This window comes from Sorex fumeus, unplaced genomic scaffold (genome assembly GCF_029834395.1).
Source record: "Sorex fumeus unplaced genomic scaffold, SorFum_2.1 ptg000007l, whole genome shotgun sequence".
NCBI classification, from domain to species: Eukaryota; Metazoa; Chordata; class Mammalia; order Eulipotyphla; family Soricidae; genus Sorex; species Sorex fumeus.
This window is the reverse complement of record NW_026606064.1, coordinates 27,589,974-27,615,530: the sequence shown is the minus strand read 5'-3', so window position 1 is coordinate 27,615,530 and position 25,557 is coordinate 27,589,974. Positions and strand designations below refer to the sequence as shown.

At 36.6% G+C, this 25,557-nt stretch overlaps 1 protein-coding gene across 5 annotated transcripts in view; it reads left to right on the top strand.

Moving 5' to 3' along the window:
• The window catches only part of METTL15 (methyltransferase 15, mitochondrial 12S rRNA N4-cytidine), a 231,798-nt gene that overhangs the window by 86,486 nt on the left and 119,755 nt on the right, over positions 1-25,557 (top strand). For all 5 annotated transcript variants that reach the window (XM_056133683.1, XM_056133712.1, XM_056133693.1 and 2 more), the window contains exon 3: positions 8,903-9,039. In XM_056133683.1, coding sequence (XP_055989658.1) covers positions 8,903-9,039 — 137 coding nt within the window. The remainder of the gene's footprint in view (positions 1-8,902; positions 9,040-25,557) is intronic.

Below are 25,557 nucleotides of genomic sequence, written 5' to 3'. Positions count from 1 at the left end.
CATATGAAGATGGTAAATTTCTTTCTGTTTCTTCTTGTTTCACTTTAATAAAACCTAGATTAGAGTAGGGGCTGGAGCTATAGCACAGCGGGTAGGGCATTTGATTTGCACGTGGCCGACCCGGCTGACCCGTGTTTGATTCCTTCACCCCTCTTGGAGATCCTGGCAAGCTACCGAGAGTATCTCACCTGCATGGCAAAGCCTGGCAAGCTACCTGTGATGTATTTGATATGCCAAACACAGTGACAACGAGTCTCACACTGGACATTACTGGGCCCGCTTGAGCAAATCAATGAACAACAGAAGGACAGTGCTACAGTGCTACAGATTAGAGTCAAATTTGCTCTGCTTACTTGTGACTTATCCTTTCTTTATATATGCTTTGATTAATTCTTAATTTTGTTATTGTTGCTTTTGTTCATTTACTTTTTAATAGATTTTTTTCTGGTATGCCATAAATTGTTTGGTACTGAGAATATAGATCTGTAGAGGCTCTACCAAAGAATAGTTTAGAAATAAATAATTGCATATTAAAAATATTGACTTCCAGATTGAAATCCACATGAAATTTCAGTGACCATTTTTGGTTTGCCATATTACTTTTTTCTAATTTTTATAGCTATAGATACATTATAATTCTTATAATTGTATGAGAATGAAATGAGATGAAAGAAGGCCAAAAATCAGAAGGCATGAAACAATTTGCCATGTTTAGTAATTGTTCATGTTATATATATTTAGAGAATGCATTATGAAATATGTGTCTGCAGGTAATAAGAGATGATTATGGAAAGAAATGCATAGGCAAGGAATCGTTTAGTGTTAATCTATTTATGACTTTGTTACTGTGTCTGGCATATCGAATACTCTCGGTAGCTTGCCGGGCTCTCCGAGAGGGGCGGAGGAATCGAACTCGGGTCGGCCATGTTGGCCGCTTGTAAGGCGAACGCCCTACCCGTGAAGTTTCAGCTCTTAACTTGAAACTCCTTTTGTGTTTGAATACCAATCAATGTCAAGTCCTGAAGATCTCCTTAGGAAATGATATTGTAGCAAGAAGAATTTGAAGTGAGATTAGGATATGTATACAGGTGCTGATGTAATTGCAGTAACAAAGCAAGGAAATATAGGGACCTGAATTAAAAATGGAAGTGCAAAAATTTAAGACATATAAAAATCAACTCATCAATAACAAATTGGACTTAGAGAATATGGGAAATTAAGAAGTAAAGGTAAATTCAGAATTCTTTTCAGTTTTCAAGGCTCAGTTGAATTGTAATCTACTGAAGTTTTGTCCATCATATTACTACTGAGTAAAAAAGGTTTGATTATTTGTAAAATACAACATATGCCTTTTTTACATTGCTTTTTTCCTTTGGTTAGAGATTATTTCTGTGCAAGCTGTATTCTTTTATCAGACTGGAAGACTCATAATTTAGTATATATTGCCTTCTATGGCCCTATTCTTGTTGAAACTTCAGATTTTAAGTAGTACTTAAATGTTCAGATTTTAAGTTGTACTATGGATTTTGATTAATTATAAACTTAATGTTTGTTATTTTGGACAACATCCAGCAGTGCTCAGGATGTACTCATGGCTTTGCACTCAGGGATCATTTCTGGGGGCCAAATGGGGTGCTGGGGGTGGAACCTGGATTGCCTGCTTGCAAGGCTCCAGCCTGAATACTGGAAAACTTAAATATGTGCCTTAGACATTCCAGTATTTTTAAATAAAGCTATTGAAAATAGGTAAAATTTAGCTACATTTATTTCAGAATCAGTTTGATTCTGATAATTCAAAATTAGTAATTGCGAGAAAAGTAAATACTCACTGGAAGAAATTTTACAGTGAAATCAAGCCATATTGTTTCCAAATTCATATGACAACTTACTATTAAAAGTCTTGCACAGATTGGAAATGACTAACCAACATTAGGGAAATGAAACTGAAAGATCTGCTTAATATGATCCTATGTCCAGTTTTAACAATGTTGTTCCAGGGTGAAAATTTCAGTGATTAGAATTGTCAGAACAAAAACATTTTATTTAATTGTCTAGAATATGCAGAATGACCTAGGGCAAATTCCTTGATTTCCCTCGCCCCTCCTTGTTGAGAGTACAGTTTGAATTGGATCTTGAGGGTTATCCTATTTGAGGTGTTGAGTTAGATGTGCTATAATAAGAATGTACTTAGAATTCAAGAATTCGGATTGTTTCTGTGGGTACTCCTGACTCCAACTTCTTTTAACGCCATGCTTTTGTTTCAAATTTTTATTTTTAATTTCCGCCTCAGTTATAAATTATAAATTATTATGAAGCCAGTCTTTTCCACAGTCTTATGTGCTACTATACATAAAAGGAGAAATTTATGCTAGATCACATATGTGACATAATTATCTTTGGAATGTAATTGAACATAATTTATCCATAAGATCAATTAAATAACTAGAAAAATAGGAGTGATTGTTTCTTACTGTGTTGGAGACTTAATGTCCAGAGTCCCCAAGTGTTTCTGTCCTCATATTAAGGAAAAATTCTTTGGCAAAGAGCAAGTATTTTTATTTCAGTTTTATTATATAATTGCAATGGGGGAGTGTTATGGAATAATGTGGAAAGAGTACAAAATCTGAGTTTTAGTATTATTAGTTTTGCCCTCAACTAGTATCAACTCCTCTCCTGGTCTCTTTATAAGTAAATATGAGGGGGTGGAATAAATATTCTGTTATGTTTCTCTGAATTCTGAAAGTCTGTGACTATACCCTGTCCACATTAGATCCTCAGTTAAAGCTCAGCTGTTTGAATGTGACTCATCTTGATAAAAGGTAGGACCTAATTATTTTTCTTTAGATATTTAGGAGATCATGGAGATAAAATGTTACTTGTATTTGAATAAAAGATCTAACCTAAAATAATATTTTTACTTTAATTATAGACTGTTCAGCAAATAACAAAATGCTACATATATATAAAACATTTAATTATAGGTGTCTGAATAGAATTTATTAATTTTAATAAAGATTGCATCCATTAGTGAATCAGTTTGTAATATTAGGAATTCATTGGCCTTAAATGATTAAAAAAATATGTAACATTGGTTAGCAAGATTGTTTTTTTGAGGTAAAATTTTACACTTTGGGGACTGAAAAGATTGCAGAGTGTCTGGAAATTTTCAGGTGGATTATGGATTTGATCCTTGTGCCCCGTATGGTCCTCCAAGTCCCCTCAGGAGTGATCCCTAAGCATAGAGCCAGGAGTAAGCAATGAGCACACTCAGGTGTCATCTCAAAACAAGTAAGTTAAGTAAGTAAAGTAAGTAAAGGTCCTCCCGTTGTTCATCGATTTGCTCGAGCGGGCCCAGTAACGTCTCCATTGGAGACTTTGTTGTTACTGTGTCTGGCATATCGAATACGTCACGGGGAGCTTGCCAGGCTCTGCCGTGCGGGCGCGATACTCTCGGTAGCTTGCCGGGCTCTCCGAGAGGGGCAGAGGAATCGAACTCGGGTCGGCCATGTTGGCTGCGTGCAAGGCAAATGCCCTACCACTATGCTATCGCTCCAGCCCTCAAAACAAAAACTACAACGAAAGTTGCACAGATCTTCAAAATGTGTTTCATATATAGCCTTATGCATACACATATATACATACATACATACACACATGCCACATATTTACTCACAGATGTATTCCAAGATATAGGCAACATGATATTCTCCCTCTACCACAGTACATTATACCCTTCCTCTTCTCCCTTGGAGATTTCAGAAGAGTTCGAGTTTTTTCTATTGACTTTAACTTATTTCTCATTGTTTTTTTTTTGTTTGTTTGTTTGTTTTACCATGACACCTTAGAGTTCCATCCATATTTTTGCAAGAGGCAAGATCTTTTTTTTTCCTTAGAACTGAGTTGTTGCCATTATGTATACATACCAAATTTTTATCTACTCATTTGTCATTGGATTGAAACTTAGGTCATTTCTATATCTTAGTTGTTGAAAATTGTACTTAAGTAAACAGGTTTGCACGAGTATTTTTTTTTTGAATTCTTATTTTTGTCTGCAAAAAATCGTTGAAGGAACAACTCCTCTTTTAGATATCCACTTCTATGTTAAATTAAAAAGTTGGTCACTTTGGACAGGAGAGATGGTACATTGTTTGTCTTGCATGTGGCTGACCTCAGTTCTATTCCTTTCACCATCTAGTTCCCTGAACTCTGCCATTTTTAACCCTAAACACCCCTCCCCCCCAAAAAAGCTGAACATCTTTGGACTTGTTTATATATATTTATGTATGTATGCATATATATAGTTCTATTACTGTAAGTCATAAGTTAGATTATCTCTGTATTCATTTTCACACATTTATATTACATCATTAAATATATACTTTGTAAACTAGTATGCACTAATACTGCAATATTCAATTGGAGCTGAAATTGAAGGATTGGAATTATGAATCACTTCCCTCAAGTTTATTTTTTTCCTTAAATTACCATAATTTACAAAGAAGCCCTGCTTTCATGGTACTAAGAACCTATCAGTTTCAGTCATATATCATCCAGTGTCACTCATACACCATTCAGTGTCATCAAGGACCCTATATACAAATCACCTCGGAGACCTACATTTTCTGTTTATTATGTGCTGCACTGGAACAGAGGGCCGGAGCAATAGCACAGCGGGTAGGGCGTTTGTCTTGCATGTGGCCGACCTGGTTCTGATTACTCTGTACCTCTCGGAGATCCTGGCAAGCTACTGAGAGTATCCTGCCCTCAAAGCAAAGCCTGGCAAGCTCCCCATGACGTATTTAATATGCCTTAAACAGTAACAACAAGTCTCACAATGGAGACATTAAGACTGGTGCCGACTCGAGCAAATGGATGGACAGTTCTACAGTGCTACAGGGACTGATAGTGTAAACTTTAGTAGCCATCGGAACTTCCTGATTGAGGGTCTGTCCTCTTTTATTTCACCATCCAACCACTGTCCTGAGGTCTGATCACTTGATCACTTTGTGGGACCTGATCCTTCCTGGAATATGGCCACCCCCATTCCCACCCCATCTTCATTACAATTTTCAGAAAAACTTCTCTCTTTTCTGTATAATTGTAAAATTAAGACCTCAGAATAACTAGGATTTTCTCTTTCTAAAGGCGTCTTTACTTATTTTTTTAGGTAAAAGGTGGGAAAATTGTAGTCTGCCAACAGCAGTGCTTGCACTGGTGGTAAAGAGACTTTACTAAACTATATATCTGAACCATAGAATCAACAGTACTGAATTTATGAGATATAAATTATAATAATCAAACTTAAAACCATGTTTGTCAAAGTGGCAGGTGGCTGGAGGAGTGGAGAAGGTAAATGGGGTTGATGGGATTGATTTTTTTTTGATGGGATTGATGTTGAGTCTGAAACCCAACCTTGAATAACTTTGTACATCATGGTGTCTAAATTAAAAAATCTTAATTTGAAAACAGATAAACTTTTAGTTGGGTTCAGTGTAGCTCAGTGTTACAGCACATGTCTTGATTGTGTAAGGCTATGGGTTTGATAGCGCAGGCATCAATATCACTACCACAGGAAAGTTTATTTTTTTTAAATTTCATAAATTCTTAGGTAATTCACTTTTTAAATCTTTAAATATTTAGGCACTTGCTTTAAGGAAGAGAAGGAGTGGGGCACAGGTAAAAAGAGAGAAATGTCAAGAGTCCTCAGACTCCACAGATAAGAAGCATTGTTTTCAGGAGCCTAAATTCTAGTGGGAATGAGTGATGTATTAAAAAGCTTAAAAAATGTTTTATTGTTATTTGGGAAGCTGGTGTTGGTCAGACTACAAATAGTTGTGCGCGTGGCTTAATCCCCCTCTTCACTCAAGGGTCACTTGCCTGCCGGGGATCAAACCTGGGTTGGCTATGTGCAAGGCAAAACCCACTTAATTTTTTTCATATAAGTTTTAAAACAATAACTGCCATCATTCTTTCTTATGCCTTATACTTTCCTTCTATATTTTTTTGCTTCTCACCCTCATCCCCTATTTTTTTTCTTGCTTTTTGGGTCACACCCAGCAATGCTCCGGGGTTACCCTGGCTCATGCACTCAGGAATCACTCCTGGCGATGTTCGGGGGACCATATGGGATGCTGGAAATCGAACCCGGGTCAGCCGCATGCAAAGCAAACACCCTACCCCCTGTGCTATCGAATCAACCCCAATCCCCTATTTTTTAAATTCTCTACTTCTTTCTATTCTCCCTTTATTATTCAGAATGAATACAGAATTTAGTTGGTGAGACCTAGAGGGTTTTTTTCCCCCTCCCATTAGTGATATGATCTTAATTCTGTCATAGTAACACTTAGCACCTGAGTTTTCTATTTTGTGAAAGTTGGGAATAATGTCTTTTCCCCAAAATTCTTAACTGAGCTTTTGTTAGATCAAATAGAAAAACATTAGTACTTGGTAAATCAAATATAGAGGGCTGGAGCGATACCACAGCGGTAGGGCGTTCGCCTTACAAGCGGCCAACATGGCCGACCCGAGTTCAATTCCTCTGCCCCTCTCGGACAGCCCAGCAAGCTACCGAGAGTATTCGATATGCCAAACACAGTAACAACAAAGTCTCCAATGGAGACGTTACTGGACCCGCTCGAGCAAATCGACGATCAACGGGAGGGCCTTTACTTACTTTACTTACTTACTTTAATGATTTAATGTAGAAACAGAATAGTACAAGAAAGAACATAGGTTTTAGTACCATCTAAACTCGTATTTAATTCCTGTATTTGCCACTCATAAGCTTTAGATAACTTTAGTTTCTGTAAGTGTAAAATCAAATAATACCCACTTCATGCTTGTTAGGAGAAAATAGATAATTTTAAATAAATTTAGATGTGGTAAGCAGGGATGCATTGTATTCTTAATTCTTAGATAAAGCATTTGAAACTCAAGGATTTAAATGAATTCACCAGAATTAAATTGGTAATCAGTGAAATTACAAGAATAAATTCTCTAAGACAAACTCCCACTATCAAATATGACTTTGGTGTTTAAGATAAATCCATTAAAGGTAATTTCAAGAAATCCATTTGAATTTTGAGGCTTAAGATATAAATTTGAATATTTGTATAAATGAGATACAAAAGGATTATGTTGAAATATTCAAATTATTGTTCACTGTAAAACAAAGAAATGGTTTATCATCTTATGAAAAATTTTATTTGATGTTAGTGACCCAGGAAAACTAAGGAGATATAATTGTCATCTCCTCGCTTTCATCACTTGACGTGTCTTACAGGTGTAGATAACCCTGATTTTTGTTGTGTTTATTTAGTCATTTATTTAATGAATAACATATAGCATTTTAAAAATGAAAGTTGATGGTTTCAGTCACCTAATAACCCATGGCATATGGTGGGATTCACTTCTAGTTTCATCAGTTTTCTTCATCTTCCTATTTTTGTTTTCTGTTACACTTGACTGGTAATAATAGATTATTATTTTTCCTTCTTTGGAAACTTTCCTGATTATCAGTACATCTCCAAGGGCATAATCATGATCTACTAAAAAATAATCATGTAAATTATAATCATCTCACTCATTTTTCAGAATATTTTTAAAGATGAGGATTTCTGATTTTAAATATTGATTGGGACTTTCCTGGCTTGGGACACAGTAATCATATTCAAAACATTTAGTTTGATATACTCTTAGTTTAAGTCCAGACAATATTGGAGCATTGCAAGAAAGCAATTTTTATGGTTTGCCTGGGATAAAATCTTTGCTAAATCATGGTAAGCTCTGGAAATTTAAAAACTAAAGTAAGTCATGGTGGACAATTTTTACTTTTACATTAATTCAAAAAGTAAACAGTTTAGGAATGGAATATTCCTTGGAACTTTACTAATAAGATATTAAATATATTTTCAGGTTACTATTTTAGATGATGAAAACGGCATATACCCATGATATGTGTGATTCTGTGAGTGCTAGAAATATAAGATTAATTTATGCTAATATATCTGCATTCAAATGCAGTGCTTTCTTTATGTTGAGAAAAAAATCAAAGCATTTTTGTGCTTTTTTAAAATCATTCACTCTAAAATATTATAACATTCAGGGTAAAAAAATGTACAGATCCATAACAGGAATTTTTGTGTAGTGTTTGTATGAACTTTCAAATAAGTTTATGTTTACATGCTTTTACACTTCTGCTTATATGGTATGTGGTTTAGTATTCATTGGTGCATTAAAAAAAAATTCACATCATCTATGAAGACCCAGAGAGCTGTGAGCCTTACTTTGAAAAGAAGCACAAAGGATTCCTTATTCCCTATCACCATAATCAACTAACTTGTTCACACATTTGTTTTCTAAATTCCATGTTTGTTTTCATGTACAAATTAGATGTACTTTCTTTATAATGTGACCAAATGTAATAGCTAATTAACTTTATATTGTCTGGAATGATCCAGGTATATAAATATATATGTATATGTATGTATATATATATTTTTATATATTCTATTGACCTTATAAAATTATTATTCACAAATCATTCACACTCAAAAGGCTCTCAGAATAGATGGGAAGTTATATGTCACCCTGCCAATTTGGTAGATATTGGTAATGTCTTCTTTTCTTTCAGATGCTGCTCTGAAAGAAATACAGATTTGTCTTAAATTTGCCAGCCTGTGCCTGAGATGATTATCAATACTGTGATCTGGTCTTTTGTACTGATGATTCATAATTGATCTAGATCCTGCATTTGAAAAATTGAATTTGTGATGAGACAACTTCATTTTTTAAAAAAGTTTGTTAGTGACTGGAAATCTTTATTTGTATTCAGAAACTAGAGAGCTTAGCAAACAAGAGTTTTGTTCAAGCTAGGTGATAAATTATTTTCTGTGTTTATTAGGTATTTCTCGATATGACGTTTGGTTCAGGAGGACACACGAAAGCCATTCTACAGAAAGAATCAGATATTACTCTGTATGTTTTAGACAGAGACCCAGTAGCTTATGCAATAGCTGAACAGCTTTCAGAATCATATCCGTAAGTAATACTTCATATAATTCTTTATTTGTTGTTGAGTTTCACAGTTTTATTCATCATCTTGGAGTTTGTTTTCTCTTAAAGGATATTATACTTTACTCCAAGAAGAATTTTTTCCCTTTTGATTCCCAAACAATTAATGTAAATGATGTATTTAGTACTTTTTAAATAATATTATTGCTTTTTTCCCCCCTGAATTCCTTAGAATATATTTTTTGAATGACTGGCTACAAATTTGAAGACATATTAAGATCTAGACATGAATATATATATGGGCTGGAATGATAGCACAGCAGTAGGGCGTTTGCCTTGAGCGCGGCTGGCTCGGTCGAGCCGGGTTCGATTCCTCAGCCCCACTCGGAGAGCCCAGCAAGCTACTGAGAGTATCTCACCGACATGGCAAAGCCTGGCAAGCTACCCGTGACGTATTCGATATGCACAGTAACAACAAGTCTCACAATGGAGACGTTACTGGGCCCGCTCGAGAAAATCGATGAACAATGGGAGGACAGTGAAAGCACTGTGTGCGTGTGTGTGCACATATTTTTGGCCACACTTTGCAAAGCTCAGGGATCACTCCTGATACTCATTCAGGATTTACTCCTGGAGCTGGTTTGGGGAAACCGTGTGGGATACTGGAGATAGAACCTGGGTATGATACTTGCAAAAACCCTACCCGCTGTACTTTTGCTCTGGTGCTCCATAGGTAATATTTGACTGATAACTCATTAAACAGTAATTAAAAAATTCTTTTTGAGAAGCTACATCTAACTATGCTCAGGGCTTAGTCCTGACTCTGGGCTCAGGCATTGTTGTTGGTGGGGTTGATGAGATCAAATGTGATGCAGATCAAACCTGGGACAGCTGAATGCAAAGCAAGCATCTTACCCACTGCACTATCTCTTTGACTCCTAAAATATCATTTTAAAGAATTTTATTAGTTTCTGATAATTTAGTGTCAATGTCACTATCACTATCACCCCGTTCTTCAATTTGCTTGAGCGGGCCCAGTATCATCTCCATCCGTTCCTGTCACGTGCAAGTGTAGCCCGATGACATGTTGGGGGCTCCTCCAGGGTCAGGGGAATGAGGACCATTCATTGTTACTGTTTTTGACATATCAAGTACACCACGGGTAGCTTGTCAGGCTCTGCTGTGCGGGCGGGATACTCTCAGTAGCTTGCCAGGCTCTTCGAGACAGATGGAGGCTTTTGGGGCAGCCTCTGATCACCTTTACAGCTGTTCCTGGTCAGGCATATAGGCGGGTATAATACTCTCAGTAGCCTGCTGGGTTCTCTGAGAATGAGAACTAGAGAATAGCAGATTGCGTAGATGTGAATGCAGTTGCACGCTTCTGGAAGCTTGGTCTTATAGTCTCTGAATGGCCGTTGATGGGTTACATGGCAGTTGGTGGGTGTAACTGTCTAGCCACTGGAAGGTGGGGGAGTTGGGTAGAGGAGGCCCAGTCCCGAACCGAGCAGACTTGGAGATCTCAGCCCCGGGTCCCGCACACCTGGGTTCCTCTGCTGGTTCCTCGTCCAAGCGTGTGGAGACTGGTCTCAGCATGACTTTTGACTGGGTCTGGAGGTCTTCAGCTGTCGGGGATCTGCTCGGGGCGGAGAGGGAAACTCAACCCACCCTCCTCCAAGGGTTTGATGTTTACTTGTGTCAATGTAGACTTCCATATACATCAATAAATGCAGTTATTTTTCTGAGTTTCTGAAATTTATAGATTTAGATCAATCTCTTTGTAGGACTTTAAACATATAGAAATTATTGTCTTCAAAATTATTTTCATAAGGCTACCACTAGAGCAGTGATGCTATCTTTCTTTAAAACCTTATTTTGAAATGAGTTATTTTCATATACTCTTTATAATCATCAGACTGATAAGCTACAATGACTAAACCCAAATATTCAAAGGGCTAATTTCATTAGTTGGGAATTATTCTGTCTTGCTCTAGAGACAATAATCAAGAAATACATGAGACTTCCTTTTCATACGGGAGGCCAAGTTCTGCTCCCAGCACCACATGGTGAGTGACGGCTAAGCACACAAAAGAAGTAGCTCCCGAGGACTCCACTGGATGTGATCCTAAAACCAAAAATCAATAAGTAAATGAGCATATAAATACATGACTATTACAGCTCTATGGTTTGATTTGATTTGCAACCAGAACTTTTACTGGTTGTAGCTATTTAACATTGCTGTGGATCATTAAGCAAAGTATGGCTGCTACAGAGTACTCACAGATTGATGGTAAAAAGCTGGATTACTAATCTCAAAGTCTTTTCAACTTCCTTTAGGACTCAATTTTCCATGTATCTGTTGGGCATCTATACTGGATTGCTTCTATTTTTTTTTATATATATGGTGACTTACAGATTTTATCATAGAAGTCTTTCAACTTCCTTGTTAAATATAATCCTAGATATTTAATTCTTTTTGAATATTGTAAATGGGAATTTTGTAATTTAATTTTTCTTCTAGTGAAAAATAAAACCCTGTGTTTTTTTTACTCCGTCAAAACTAAGTCAGAAATAGAAACTAACATTTTTCACAGAAAACTAGTAAATTTATAGAAAAGCTGAATTCTAGGCTAACCCATTTTAGCTTTTACACAAAAGATGACATGTCAGATCACCTGTTGTTTAAAAACTGAAACTTCTTTTCCATTGCCTCTGAAGACTGTACAAGAGGAAACACATTTAAATTGGAGCAGTGGGAGTGTTGACTGACTTTTACCATAGTGGAAGACGGATATTGGAACACAATTTTGAAAACAAACTTCCTCCCTGAATTTAGGCATAATATGTTATAGAACACAATATATAGAACACCAATTTTAGAAACTATAGATATGCTTAAAAAATTATCATTATGCTGTTTCAAGCAGATTTTCAAAGTTTGTTTTCTATGGTTTATGAAAACACGCTTATTGAGGCTTACATAACATAGAGAAAAAATAAAGAAACGTTAAACATAGCTATAATTTCATCACCTTGATCCATATTGATAATTTTTTGCACTTCATTCATCTTTTTAATTTTATTTTCATTTCATTTCATTTCATCATCCTGTTAATCGTCGATTGCCTTGAGCAGGCCCCAGTAACGTCTCTTTCATCCTAGCCCTGAGATTATATTCACGGCTCTTTAGGAGAATGAGACCCATCATTGTTACTGGTATTTGGCATATTTGGTATGCCACGGGGAGTTTGCCAGACTCTGCCCTGTGGGCAGGCTACATTCGATAGCCTGCAAGTATGTCCTTAATTTTATTATTCTATTATATTTTATGTAACACTTCTTTTTTTGCGATTTCTTGGGTAATTTTGCTTTTTTTATAATTATAGTATATTGTTTTTGCCAAGTTTAAAAACAATTTTGTAAATATATAATACATTTAAAAAGAGTTAACATGTATTCTATGTCGCAATCTTAAAACCTGATGTCTTTTCAATTTTCAGTATTATGCATTTCTGAATTAGTTTTCTTTTTGGGTCACGCCCAGCAAAGCGCAGTGGTTACTTCTGGCTCTGCACTCAGGAATTACTCCTGGCAGTGCTTGGGGGACTATATGGGATGCTGGGAATCCAAACCGGGTCTGCCGCATGCAAGGCAAACGCCCTACCCGCTGTGCTATTGCTCCAGTTCATGCATATATGATGTAGACATATTTTTATATATGCATAACATACCTATTTTACAAAATTTGATTCTATTCAAATGTCACCAGCACATTCATACTTTATGACATATCTTAAAATAGTTTCTGGGGCATAGACATTTATTTTGTGTAATTATCACTTATTTGAATTCTAATCTTTCATTATCTTATTCATTACATATTACTATTGTAATTCTTTCTCTGCTAAGTTGTTGGATAGTCTTCCTATAAGCAACAATTCCAGATGTTTTTCTTGGTGTGTTTTCTTTTGGGGGGGGTGCATACCCAGTGATGCTTAAGGGCTGCTATTCCCATTCTCTGTACTCAGGTTTGTTCCTTGAAACCCCTGTGTATAGAGTGCTCATTGAATTGGACCCTGTGATGCTAGTGATCAAACCTCAGCATTTTGCTAAATATGTGCTTAGTATATTGAACCCTCTCTAAAGCCCCCGATGTACTTTTTATAAATGCATATTGAATGTTTTCAGAGAAAACCAGATATTAATAGCAATTTTTCACTTCTAATTTTTTTCCCTCCGGGTCATTTAATTAGATAATTATAAGTTCATTTTCCCACATGATATAATCTATTTTCGGAGAGCCCGGCAAGCTACCGAGAGTATTCGATATACCAGACACAGTAACAACAAAGTCTCCAATGGAGACGTTACTGGGCCCGCTCGAGCAAATCGACGATCAACGGGAGGGCCTTTACCTTTACCTTATCTTTTTTTGATAATTGACAGTCTGTAGTTTATAATAATGTTAATAATGGTTTCTCATCACATGATTCTAACACCTCACCCGACACTTGGGTACTCCCTCTGCCAAGGGATGTAATCTGTTTTTTAATTACTCAAATGTTCTTTTATAAAGGTGAAGTCTATTCCCTAGCAGTTGAATTTGATAATTTACATTCTTCTATTTTTTATACCACCATTTCTTCTACTTGACTGAATTCACACAAGAATCCAGGGCAAAGGCAAGTTGAGAACTCATGGCTATAGACCATCTGCTTGTGTTCTTTTTCCCACATTGCAGTATTATACTGGGATTGTTTTAGCCACATTGTTTAGTAGACCTGTGACTGAAACATGGACCTTTAGTCTCTAATGTCAGTGTAAGGAATATATATGTATATACAGGAATCCTAACAGCTCTGTGTACCTAAAATTTAAACTGCTAGGATAAGATATGAGACAGCTGTTATTAATCTTACTAACCATAGCAGGTCAGTTCTGCTATGCTTCATCAAAGAGAAAGAATTTTTATAAATATAAACAGGCATGAAAAATGATAACTTGGCTAGATTGACTATGCAATTTGAACTATTGATGATGGTCTGTCACCTTTAAAATATTTTTAGTAATGCTGACATTACTAACCCAAGATGTTGTCTTTTGTCTATAAAACATAATTTTTGCCCCAGAGATAACAGACTCCCAAGATGAAGGTGTTTTGGAAGGTGAAAGTTCTTGGCTCTCTGGTATAATAAACACTTAGTTCTAGATTTGAGAAAAGATCCATTGTACTAAGTAATTTTCAGTCAACCTGAAAGTTATAGTGGTCTCAAGGAAATGGGTCCATAAATTTTATTCCTTTATAAAGCTTAGAGATGCAATTCTGGTTATGTCTAGGAATGAGCATAGTGTGTTTTAAGAGCATTCTGAGTGCATTATGCTCTTAGAGCAATGTGTCTAAGTTTAATCCAGTCTTGTATCTAGGAAGATTATACGCATATGTACATTTAAGCCAGATCTGAAGGGCAAGTGACTTTATAATTGCCAAACCAGTGGGGAGAGGGGTTGGTAAAATGACAGAGAACTTTCATGGTAAAGAGAACAGAATATTCATAGATATTTAGGTGAAAGAATATCCTAGTGATGGAACTGTAAGATGAGCCCTATGAAGAGAGTGGGGAGAGGGTAGGAGAGTAGGAGGAATTTAAGGGGAGGGAGGGAAGAAGAGAGAAAAGGGGGGGGAGAGAGAGAGAGAGAGAGAGAGAGAGAGAGAGAGAGAGAGAGAGAGAGAGAGAATTACAGGAGTAAACTAGTGCCAGATTGCATAAGACCTTGTTAAGAACTTGAAATTTTTATTTTCTACATAATTGGAAGTCATCAACATATGTCAAATAGGGAACAGACATGATCATATCTGCATTTTTAGAGTATTCTACGTTCCGTATTAAGTATGGACTGGAAAACGGGGATTAGAAATGATTTAGTGAGTGAGACCTGTTAGAACGCTAGGAATTACTTCTATTTGTGACAACTGGTGGCTCAAAGGATTTTTTGTTAATTCTATTCAGGGTAGTAGAGATAGTACTGGTTGCTTTCCTTGCTTGCAGTTAACCCACTTCAATATCCAGCACCATATATGGTTTCCTGAGCACTCATGGAGTGATCCCTAAACACAGAGCATTGCCCGCTGTGGTCCCAAAACAGGAAGCAGAAGAAAGGGGGGGAGAGAATAGAGAGAGGAAGAGAGAGAGAGAGAGAGAGAGAGAGAGAGATACCTGGCAATACGATGACAGGGATTGAACTGGTGCCTCGTATATGCTAGACACTCACTTTACCACCACTTGAGCTGTCTTCCTGAATCTAAGTGAATGAGCCAAGGCTCTGGTCTTGAACTTTTTTCCCTCATCCCTTGTATATAATCAATACTAAGGGTCTCAGGATTCTACCATGTCTTGGCAATTTTAATATCTCACTTTTCCCTTTATGTTTTACCACATAGATCTAAGGCCAGACTTCCTTTTCTGAATTCCAGTTCTTGTCATTTCCTCAGTTTCTACCTCATAAGAATGTTGTTTGGATCTAAAATATTAGTATATCCTTTTAGTCCTGAAATCAAGTCGACTAATGTTACGTTGAATGGGATGGAAAGGAATCGAATGGGAAAGGAAATATCACCTTACATTACATGAAGTTAAATTGATATTGTTATTCTATAGTATGTATTTTGTTATATGTATATATATATCTGCATATTTATAATTTCTTAGTATATCTTTTTAGTGAGTCTTGAAATCATTATATTGTCTAGCAGTCTAAGAAATGGAATGGAATAGAAAATATCATCTTACATTATTACATGAAGTTAAAATAGTATTTTTTCATTGAATTAATATAAATGTATAAATACATAAGTCACGGTCACTGTCCTCCCATTATTCATCAATTTGCTCGAGTGGGCCCACTGATGTCTCCATCGTGAGACTTGTTACTGTAATTGGCATATTGAATACGTCACGTGTAGCATGCCAAGCTTTGCTGTGCTGGCGAGATACTCTGCGTAGCTTGCCCCGGGGTCTCCAAGAGGGGCGGAATAATAGAACCTGGCTTGGCTGGGCCGGCTGCGCTCAAGGCAAACGCCCTACCGCTGTGCTATCGCTCCAGCGATAAATGTATATAAGTATACTTATAATATTGTTGTTTATATGAGATTGCAGTTAAACCATATTTTCTATCTTTTAAAACTCTTCATACATTAAAGCAGTATTTTTTCAGTCAGTGAAATTTTCAGTTTTACAATATTGCCCTTCCTGTTGTGCTATCGCTCCTGCCTGGAGCGATAGCACAGTGGGTAGGGCTTTTGCCTTGCAAGTGGCCAACATGGCCGACCCAAGTTCAATTCCTTCGCCCCTCTCAGAGAGCCCAGCAAGCTACCCAGAGTTATCTCGCCTGCACGGCAAAGCCTGGGAAGCTCTCCGTGACGTATTCAATATGCCAAACACAGTAACACGAAGTCTCACAATGGAGACGTTACTGGGCCCGCTCGAGCAAATCAATAAACAACGGGAGGACAGTGACAGTGACAATATTGCCAATGATTGAGTTTCATGCATACAGTATTCCATTGCCAGAGTATCCATTTCTTCACCATTGTTTCAGGATACCCCTTCACATACTCCACCCCCCACCCCCTGCCACCACACACACATATGCATATCTCATTGACATAGTAAGCTCTGTTTTGTAGACCAGTTCTTTGAGTCTATTAATTTGGGCTATTTGTTATTTTCTTAATATGCTTTTTATTATCTTGCATATATAAAAAAAGTTCTTTTAGTAGATGGGGCCGCAGTGGTAGGACAGTTTCCTTACACCAGCTGACCTGGATTGGATCCCCAGCTCCGCATATGGTTCCCCCAAGCTTTACCAGGAGTGATCCTGAATACAGAACCAGAAGAAATCCCAGAGCACCAATGGGTGTGACCCAAAGCCAAAAAATTAAAAAACGAAAGAACTCAAAAACAAAGAAAATATTGGTGTGATTATGTTGAACAACATTTTACATATTTGTTCATATTTGTATGTAATAAATGTTCATCCCAAAGGGAAAACTGTCCTAAATTCATATTCATAGTTCCAGAACCAAGCTCTGTGCTTGAAATATACAGAAATAACAAGTGTTCATTTATTTTACAAAATAATAACATGGAAATCAGTGTTGTGATGGTGGTTAAACTTTCTGGGATCCTGTTGCTTGGAAACCCCGATATGCTCGTAGAATTAGAGAAGCCCTGAAGGTTGCCATCCCTTTGTCTATATTTGCCTGATTGTTTTGTAATTAATTAAATAAAACATAGGCTATAGACATTGACTACGAAGTGAGGATGTTGAAGTGATAGTCGGAGAAAGTGATAGTCGGAGAGAGGGGAAGTAAGACTTAAAGGAGTACTGCCTATAATCAAAACACATATAGTAATAATACACACAAAATAATCTATATTGATATATATCTATATCTATGTTTATATAACTTATCTTCTGAACTTGTGAGTATGCTGCTGATGCAGAAATGGTGACGAACAATCTGAAATGTACCTCACTCCCAGGTTTATCACATTAATTTACATTTCTCAGTTTTCTAGTTCAATTCAAGTGTACGCTTATGAATTCCTGCCAAGTGCTACATAGTTTTTACTTGCAACTCTTATTAAACCAATCCCTGGGGGATGACTATTTGGACTTATCAATTATCTTCCTTCTTTTCTAACTTGCAAATGATTGGTACTATCAATAAATCACAGTAGTGTGGAGAGTAAGATCAGATATATGCTAACAGTGGCCCCATTCCTATTTACAGTCCTATTAGGCTCATTGTTCTTAGGTATCTCCTATCCAATTGAAAACTCTGTGCTTCTCTGGGATTCCACTTACTGATCTTGACCTTTATTCTTTACCTTTTAGCTTTGTGATGCTTCTTATAACTCAATCATATGTTTTAAAATAGTTTCTTTAAAATTTTCGAGCAAGTATGCTGCATTTTTTTCCTTGCAAGAAACATTAAAACATCCTAATTTCTTTAAAGCGTCTTTATCTCTAGCCTATTTTTCCCCTTTTTTCTTCTGCATCAAACATTTCAAATTTTATTCCATATTTTTGGAAAAGTAGTGTAGATGTTTGGATCAATTATGGCTTGGAGTTTTCTGTTTCTATCTGTGGGATCTTTGCATGAATGAGTCAACATTTCTGGGTTTATATTCTTATCTCTAAAATGAGGTACTATTAATACCAACCACAAACTGTTATGAGGATTAAATAAGATTATGTGATTAAATTGTTGAGGATGAAATTATTTAATATATGTTATTATTTCTAGTTGCTTTGTTATTATAATTCATGTGCGATAATGCACAATTATACTGATTATTAGTCTCAGAGTCTGTGAGGTTTTATTAGTGTGTAAAAAGATGACATTTGGCTAGTATTTTTTATCTGCTTAGTTCCTTACATGCATACATATCAGAGGTATTGGACTCTGTATGCATTTGCCCTCACCTTGCAAGTTCTCTAGCATCTGCCTTTTATTATAGGTTCTTTTCACTGTAAATACTGAGGGCTGTCACAATTCCAGACACTGCTTCACTGAGCTGTATCACTGTCTTCCATTTCTCCCCTAGACTTACTTTTTATCTGTTGTGATTTCTCCATCAATTCTTGGCTTCGGGACAAAATAACTAATATTTTATGAATGTTATCAACCAATCAGAACATCTTTCCTATGTGCTTCTTGTTCTCCTGGCTCTTTGCTTACATAGTTATCTCCTGCTGGCTTCCCAGAAGTTACGTTTTCATCATTAAGGAAGGTTGACATTTTTCCAAGATTTAATTTTTAGCCCCTTTTTCTAAAACCTGAAAATTCTGTTAGTCTGATTCCTGAGTTATCTTCATTACCTATGGGTTTAAGTTCTTAATGATGATTTACCTTATTACTGCAAGCAGAGACAATCTGCACATTTGTTTCAAATGAACTCTGCTTTTGCTTTCTGACAGTACAAATGTAACTATAGGCCTATATAATTAACACCTTTGCACCTCTCCCAAGTGGTGTGGTATATTTATTTCATAGACTAATTGACAGAAGTTGGCAAAACTGATTCACGAAAGTCGGCATGTATATTTGAAATGCAAATGATATTTCATGTTATAATTACTATGAGAAAATGAATTATCTCTTCACAAACTTAAGATAATCCATTTTTATTGCCTACGTCATTTGAACACATCCATATGTTAGGGGATAAGAATAGCAGTTGAGCATAAGAATGACTATACCTAGAAAGACAATTTTATTTTATCTTGGATAAATAGTACATATTTAGAGACATATTTTTTTGTATGAGAAAAATTTAGTAAAACCCTTTGTATTTCAGTTTTCGAGTTATTAAAAGAATGAAAACAATAGTTGTATTTTCTCTGGCATCATAAGCTAATTAAATCAAAATAAGTTTGCTATATTTGCATGTATAATCCTCCTGTTCTCTACACCCCCACTTTTGTCTGATATTTAAAGTTAAACTGAGAAAACAGCTGCTGGATTGGATTCTCTACGTTAGTATTTTATTCTTGCTTCCTGAGAGAATACAGTCTAAATTTAATACATAATTCAGCATTCATTTTAGTGCCTGCTATTTGTAGGGAAAGTGACTTGCTGTGAAGAATGCTCACAAGCCCAATAAAAGGTCTCTGTAGCACATGAGAGGATTCATTATCTAATAGGCAGGTAAACCAGTAATATGATCAGGTAGGTCAAGCTGTGGAAAGGAACATACCAAATGTCTTCTTAATCCAAACTTAAATTATCTTTGGAATGTTTAAGCTTATTTTTATCTTAGTATTATTTGTATCAATTTGATTTAGTTAAAAAACTTTTTAGGGGGCTGGAGTGATAGCACAGAGAGTGGGGCATTTGCCTTGCACACGGCGGACCCGGGTTCGATTTCCAGCACCCCATATGGTCTCCTGAGCACTGCCAGGAATAATCCCTGAGTGCAGAGCTAGGAGTAACCCCTGTGCATCACCAGGTGTGACCCAAAAAGGAAAAAAAAACTTTTGGGGGGTAATTATTAGACTATATTCTGGGAATAGAACTAGGTAAAAAGACCAGTATAATCCTTTTCTACTTTATCAATAATGATGTAGATTAAATAGGTATTTAAAAGATAAAGTCATGAGTTTCAGAACTCCGGATTATTAGATATTTAGTTAATATATCTTTATAGCATGGAAGACCTATGTTCGTTTAAATGCCATTATTGCTAATATTTACTACAAGTCAAAGCAGTCATTATATAAACTATATGGACATTTGATAAGAAAAACAATATGTCTTTAATAACTATCACTAATTATGCCAGATGAACTTTTTACATAATATTTTTATTCAGTATCTTTTTTCATGGTAAAATTCTTTCAGTGATAAAGAATAGTTTTCCTGTTATACTTTGTGGCTTACCACATGAGGGCATTGATTATTTGACTGGAGCTATGATAGCACAGCAGTAGGGCATTTGCCTTGCGCACAGCCAGCCCAGCTGAGCCGGGTTCAATTCCTCTGCCCCTCTCGGAGAGCCTGGCAAGCTACCAAGAGTATCTCACCTGCGTGGCAAAACCTGGCAAGCTACCCATGATGTATTCAATATATTCAATATATTCAGTATGCCAAACACAGTAACAACAATTCTCAAAATGGAGATGTTACTGGGCCCGCTGGAGCAAATCGATGAACAATGGGAGGACAGTGACAGTGATAGTTACAGTATCTTTTTTCCTGGTAAAATCCTTTCAGTGACAAAGAATAGTTTTCCTGTTATACTTTGTGGCTTTAGCACATGAGGGCATTGGTGATTTGGCCTGTTTTCTCAAAATTTATCTCTTATGATTCCACACTAATTTTAAATCTTCTATAGCATACTAAACTTTTGTGAAATAAACTTATATTTATCTTATAACTTTTTATATGTGCTGTTTATATACCCAAAATTTTATTTGCTCCATTATCTTTCAAAACTAAGCATTATATTCAGTGACTTACCAAACTTGATCTAACCTCTTACATTCTCCCTCTTTATGACTTTAAAAAAATAAAAATATTTTAGGTGCCCCCACAATACTGCTAATACTATGGTTGAATGCATAATACATTCCCTACCACACCCTTCACTAGAATGTCTGCTTTCCTTCACTACTACTGCTCCAGTGTTTACCCCATCTCCCGCCATCTGTTACCCTCCTATAGGAAGCTTTATACTAAAGACCAGTTTTCAGTTTCTGTTAGTAAGTAAAGTAAAGGCCCTCCCGTTGATCATCGATTTGCTCGAGCGGGCCCAGTAACGTCTCCATTGGAGACTTTGTTGTTACTGTGTTTGGCATATCGAATAAGTCACAGGGAGCTTGCCAGGCTCTGCCGTGTGGGGGAGATACTCTCGGTAGCTTGCCGGGCTCTCCGAGAGGGGCGGAGGAATCGAACTCTGGTCGGCCATGTTGGCTGCGTGCAAGGCAAACGCCCTACCCGCTGTGCTATCGCTCCAGCCCTGTTTATGTTACCTTTGGTATTTGTCATACACCTATTTTATATTCTACTTCTAAGAGAGATCAGTCTGTGTCTATCTCTCTCCTTCTGACTATAGTTTAATGATACTCTTCATATTCATCCATCTAGCAACACATGGCAGGATTTCATCTTTTCTTAAAACATGAGTTCTATTCCATTGTGTTAATGTACATAGTTCCTTTATCTTGTCGTATGTTCTTGGACTTTTGGGTTGTTTCCAGGTTTTTGCTTTCATGAAACAGGAGTACAAATATCCATTTTAAGTAGAGTTTTTGGGGCTGATGTGGTTGGTAGATGCCAAGAATCGCAATTGCTTAGTTCCTAGTTTTTTTTTGTTGTTGTTGTTGTTGTTGTTCTTTTTTTTGTTGAGAAGTATTAATATTATTTTCCAAAGGGGCTGGACTAGTTGACGTTTCTACCAACAGTGAATGAAGGCTTCCTTCTTCCCACATCCAAGACAGCACTGATTGTTTTTGTTATTTGTGATGTGTCTGTACACTAACCTTTAATCAAACTCATAAAGTACTATTCTATTGGTTTTATTTACTTATTTATTTATTTTTTTTTATTAGTGAGACACCATGAGGTACAGTTGTAGACTTACAAATTTTTGTGCTTGGGTTTCAGTTAAACAATGATCGAGTACCCATCCCTCCACCAGTGTCCATTCTCCACCACTAGTGATCCCACTATCCCCCCCATCCCACCCGCCTCTGTGGCAGGGCATTCCCTTTTGTTCTCTATCTCCTTTTGGGTGCTGTGGTTTCCAAAAGAAGCATTGAGTGGCGATCATGTTCGGTCTATAGTCTACTTTCAGCATGCATCTCTCATCCTGGGAGGATCTTCCTAACACCCTTTATTTGGTGCTCCCTTCTGTATCTGAGCTGCCATCTCCCCTAGCATGCGTAGGTGGCCTCCAAGCCATCGAGTGCACCTCCTGGTACGTGTCTCGGCTATTCTTGGGTGTTAGTCTCCTATTTTGTTACTTTATGCTCCCCAGATGAATGCAGTCTTTCTATATCTGTCCCTCTTTCTGTCTCATTTCACTTAGCATTATACTTTCCATGCAGTACCACTTGTATGTAAATTTCATGACTTCATCTTTCTAACAGTTCCATTGTGTAGATGTACCAAAGTTTCTTTAACCAATCATCTATTCTCGGGTACTCTGATTTTTTCCAGATTCTGCTATTGTAAACAGTGCTGCAATGACCAAACAAGTGCAGATGTCACTTCGACTATACTTTTTTTGCCTCGCTGGGATATATTCCCAGGAGTGGTATTGCTGGGTCAAATGGGAGCTCAATTTCTGTATATTTTGTGCTCCTTAAAGTATATCTTCATTTTATCAAACATTGTACATTTAAAACTATGTTGATTAATATAATATAATAGATAAACTGAATGTATGTACAGAAAATTAGATCTACTTTGCTGAGTTTTTTTTTTTTTGGTTTTGTTTTGTTTTGTTTTGTTTTGAGCAACACATGCTATTGTACATTTAAAACTATGTTGATTAATATAATATAATAGATAAACTGAATGTATGTACAGAAAATTAGATTTACTTTGCTGAGTTTTTTTTTTGGTTTTGTTTTGTTTTGAGCAACACATGCTATGTTCAGGGCTTGCTCATGAGTCTGAGCTCAGGGCTTAGTCCTGGTGAACCTCAGAGGACCTTGGAGCTCAGGAACAGACCAGGTCAGTCCATTGCAAGACCCAACTAGCTCTACTATTTATTACTCCAGCCTCTGGTTAGCTTCTCTTATTTTCCCTTTTATAATATAAATAAAATTTAAAATTCTCAGTTACTTTAAATAATTTCGTTAATATTGTTATCTGGATCAGAGGTTCCCAAACTTATCTGACCTCCCATCTCCTTTTCAGAAAAATTGAATCACTCAGTGCCACCCAGTTGTACCACCCTGCATTGTTTCAGTGTAAGGAGGAGCAGTACCACTCATGTCATGAAGCACAGATCTAAATCTAGGTTCTACAGACAAAATCAATTTCTCAGCATGTGCTTATTGAAAATAGTAGGAGATAAACTTTGATTAAATATAATTTTTAATGAACTTATAACCTTTACAACGAGCTTTTACTATAGAGATAAAGGATCACTACTGGATCCACTTGCAGTCCTGTACTTGAAGGGGACCTGTGGTATGTGTATACACACACACACACACACACACACACACACACACACACACACGTTCCCATTATAAGAAGTGTTTAGGCACCATATATTATAAGAAACTTTTTTATGTTCTCCAACAATGCTTATATTTTTCCTGTAATTTAAAAGTTCATATTTAATACATTATATAAAATTTATTCTTATAGAAAAATGTCCGTATTTTATGCTGTTAAATTATCATGTGATGAATAAAGATATTTTGTTATATAGAATAGTTTCAGAAATGCAGTTTCTGTTAACATTCTTACTTATTTTGTAACTTGAAGAATTATTTTTTACATCTGTAAGTATATTAAGAGGAGCATATTGTGGGCAATGTGTAGGCTCAGCGTAGGATTTTCTGTTCTAAAACTTTGCAATGATACTAGTTAATTGCTAGATTTCAGACACCTTTCTAACCTTCTTTTTAGTGGGTGTGAAAGGGTTTATTTGTGAAAGATATTGCTACTGACAGAATTTTATCTTTTTCTCATGGAATCTCAACAGCAATTCCTGGGCTAGAGGTATCCCCAGCAAGCTCGTCAAAGGATTTCTGCCCACACTCTGAATATCTTACAGGGCTTGACCCATTTTTTTTCTCCTATTAAGGTAGCAGCATATGCATTACAGGAAAAATAGAATATTAGCTAGTTTAAGATTGGGATTTCAAAATATTGGCTGTAATTTAGGAATTGAAGTGGACTAATTTGAAAATTATTTTTTTAATATACCCCTAATACTAACCTGAATTTCTTATGAGATTAATAACTTAATCTCATGATGAATGTGGTTTATTTTGAGTGTTTAAAATTCATACTAGTATTATGTAATGCAATGAATGCTGGTACAAAATGTAGACATATTGTTTTTTTTTTAAACTGTTTTTTTTTCTGGTTTTTTTTTTCTTTTTTTATTAGTGAAACACCATGAGGTACAGTTATAGGCTTACAAATTTTGTGCTTGGGTTTCAGTTATACAATGATCAAGTGCCCATCCCTCCACCAGTGCCCGTCATCCATCACCACGGGTCCCAGCATCCCCCCCACCCCCCATCCCCCCGTCCCATCCTGCCTCTGTGGCAGGGTATTCCCTCTTGTTCTCTCTCTCTTCTTTTGGGTACTGTGTTTTGCAAGAGAGGCTTTGAGTGGCAGTCATGGTTGGTCTATAGACTACTTTTAGCATGCTTCTCCCATCCTGGGAGGGTCCTCACAACACCCTTCATTTGGTGCTCTCTTCTCTATCTGAGCTTCTTTTCACCTAGAACGTGTGGCTGGCCTTCTATTCATGGAGCAAAATTCCTGGTACTAATCAGCCATTCCTGGGTGTTAATCTCCCTTTTTGTTGCTTTATGTTCCCCAGATGAATGCAATCTTTCTGTGTCTATCCCACTCTCTCTGACTCATTTCGCTTAACATGATAATTTCCATGTAGTACCACTTGTATGTAAATTTCATAACTTCATCTTTTCTAACAGCTACATAGTGCTCCATCGTGTAAATGTACCAAAGTTTCTTTAACCAGTCATCTGTTCTTGGGCACTTAGGTTTTTTCCAGATTCTGGCTATTGTAAAGAGTGCTGCAATGAACAAACAATTGCAGATGTCACTTCGACTATACCTTTTTGCCTCTCTGGGATATATTCCCAGGAGTGCTATAGCTGGGTCAAATGGCAGATCAAATTCTAATTTTTTGAGAGTCGTCCATACTGTTTTCCAAAAGGGTTGGACCAGCCGGCATTCCCACCAGCAGTGAAGGAGGGTCCCTTTCTCGCCACATCCGCGCCAGCACTGGTTGCTTTTGTTCTTGTGGATGTGGGCCAGTCTCT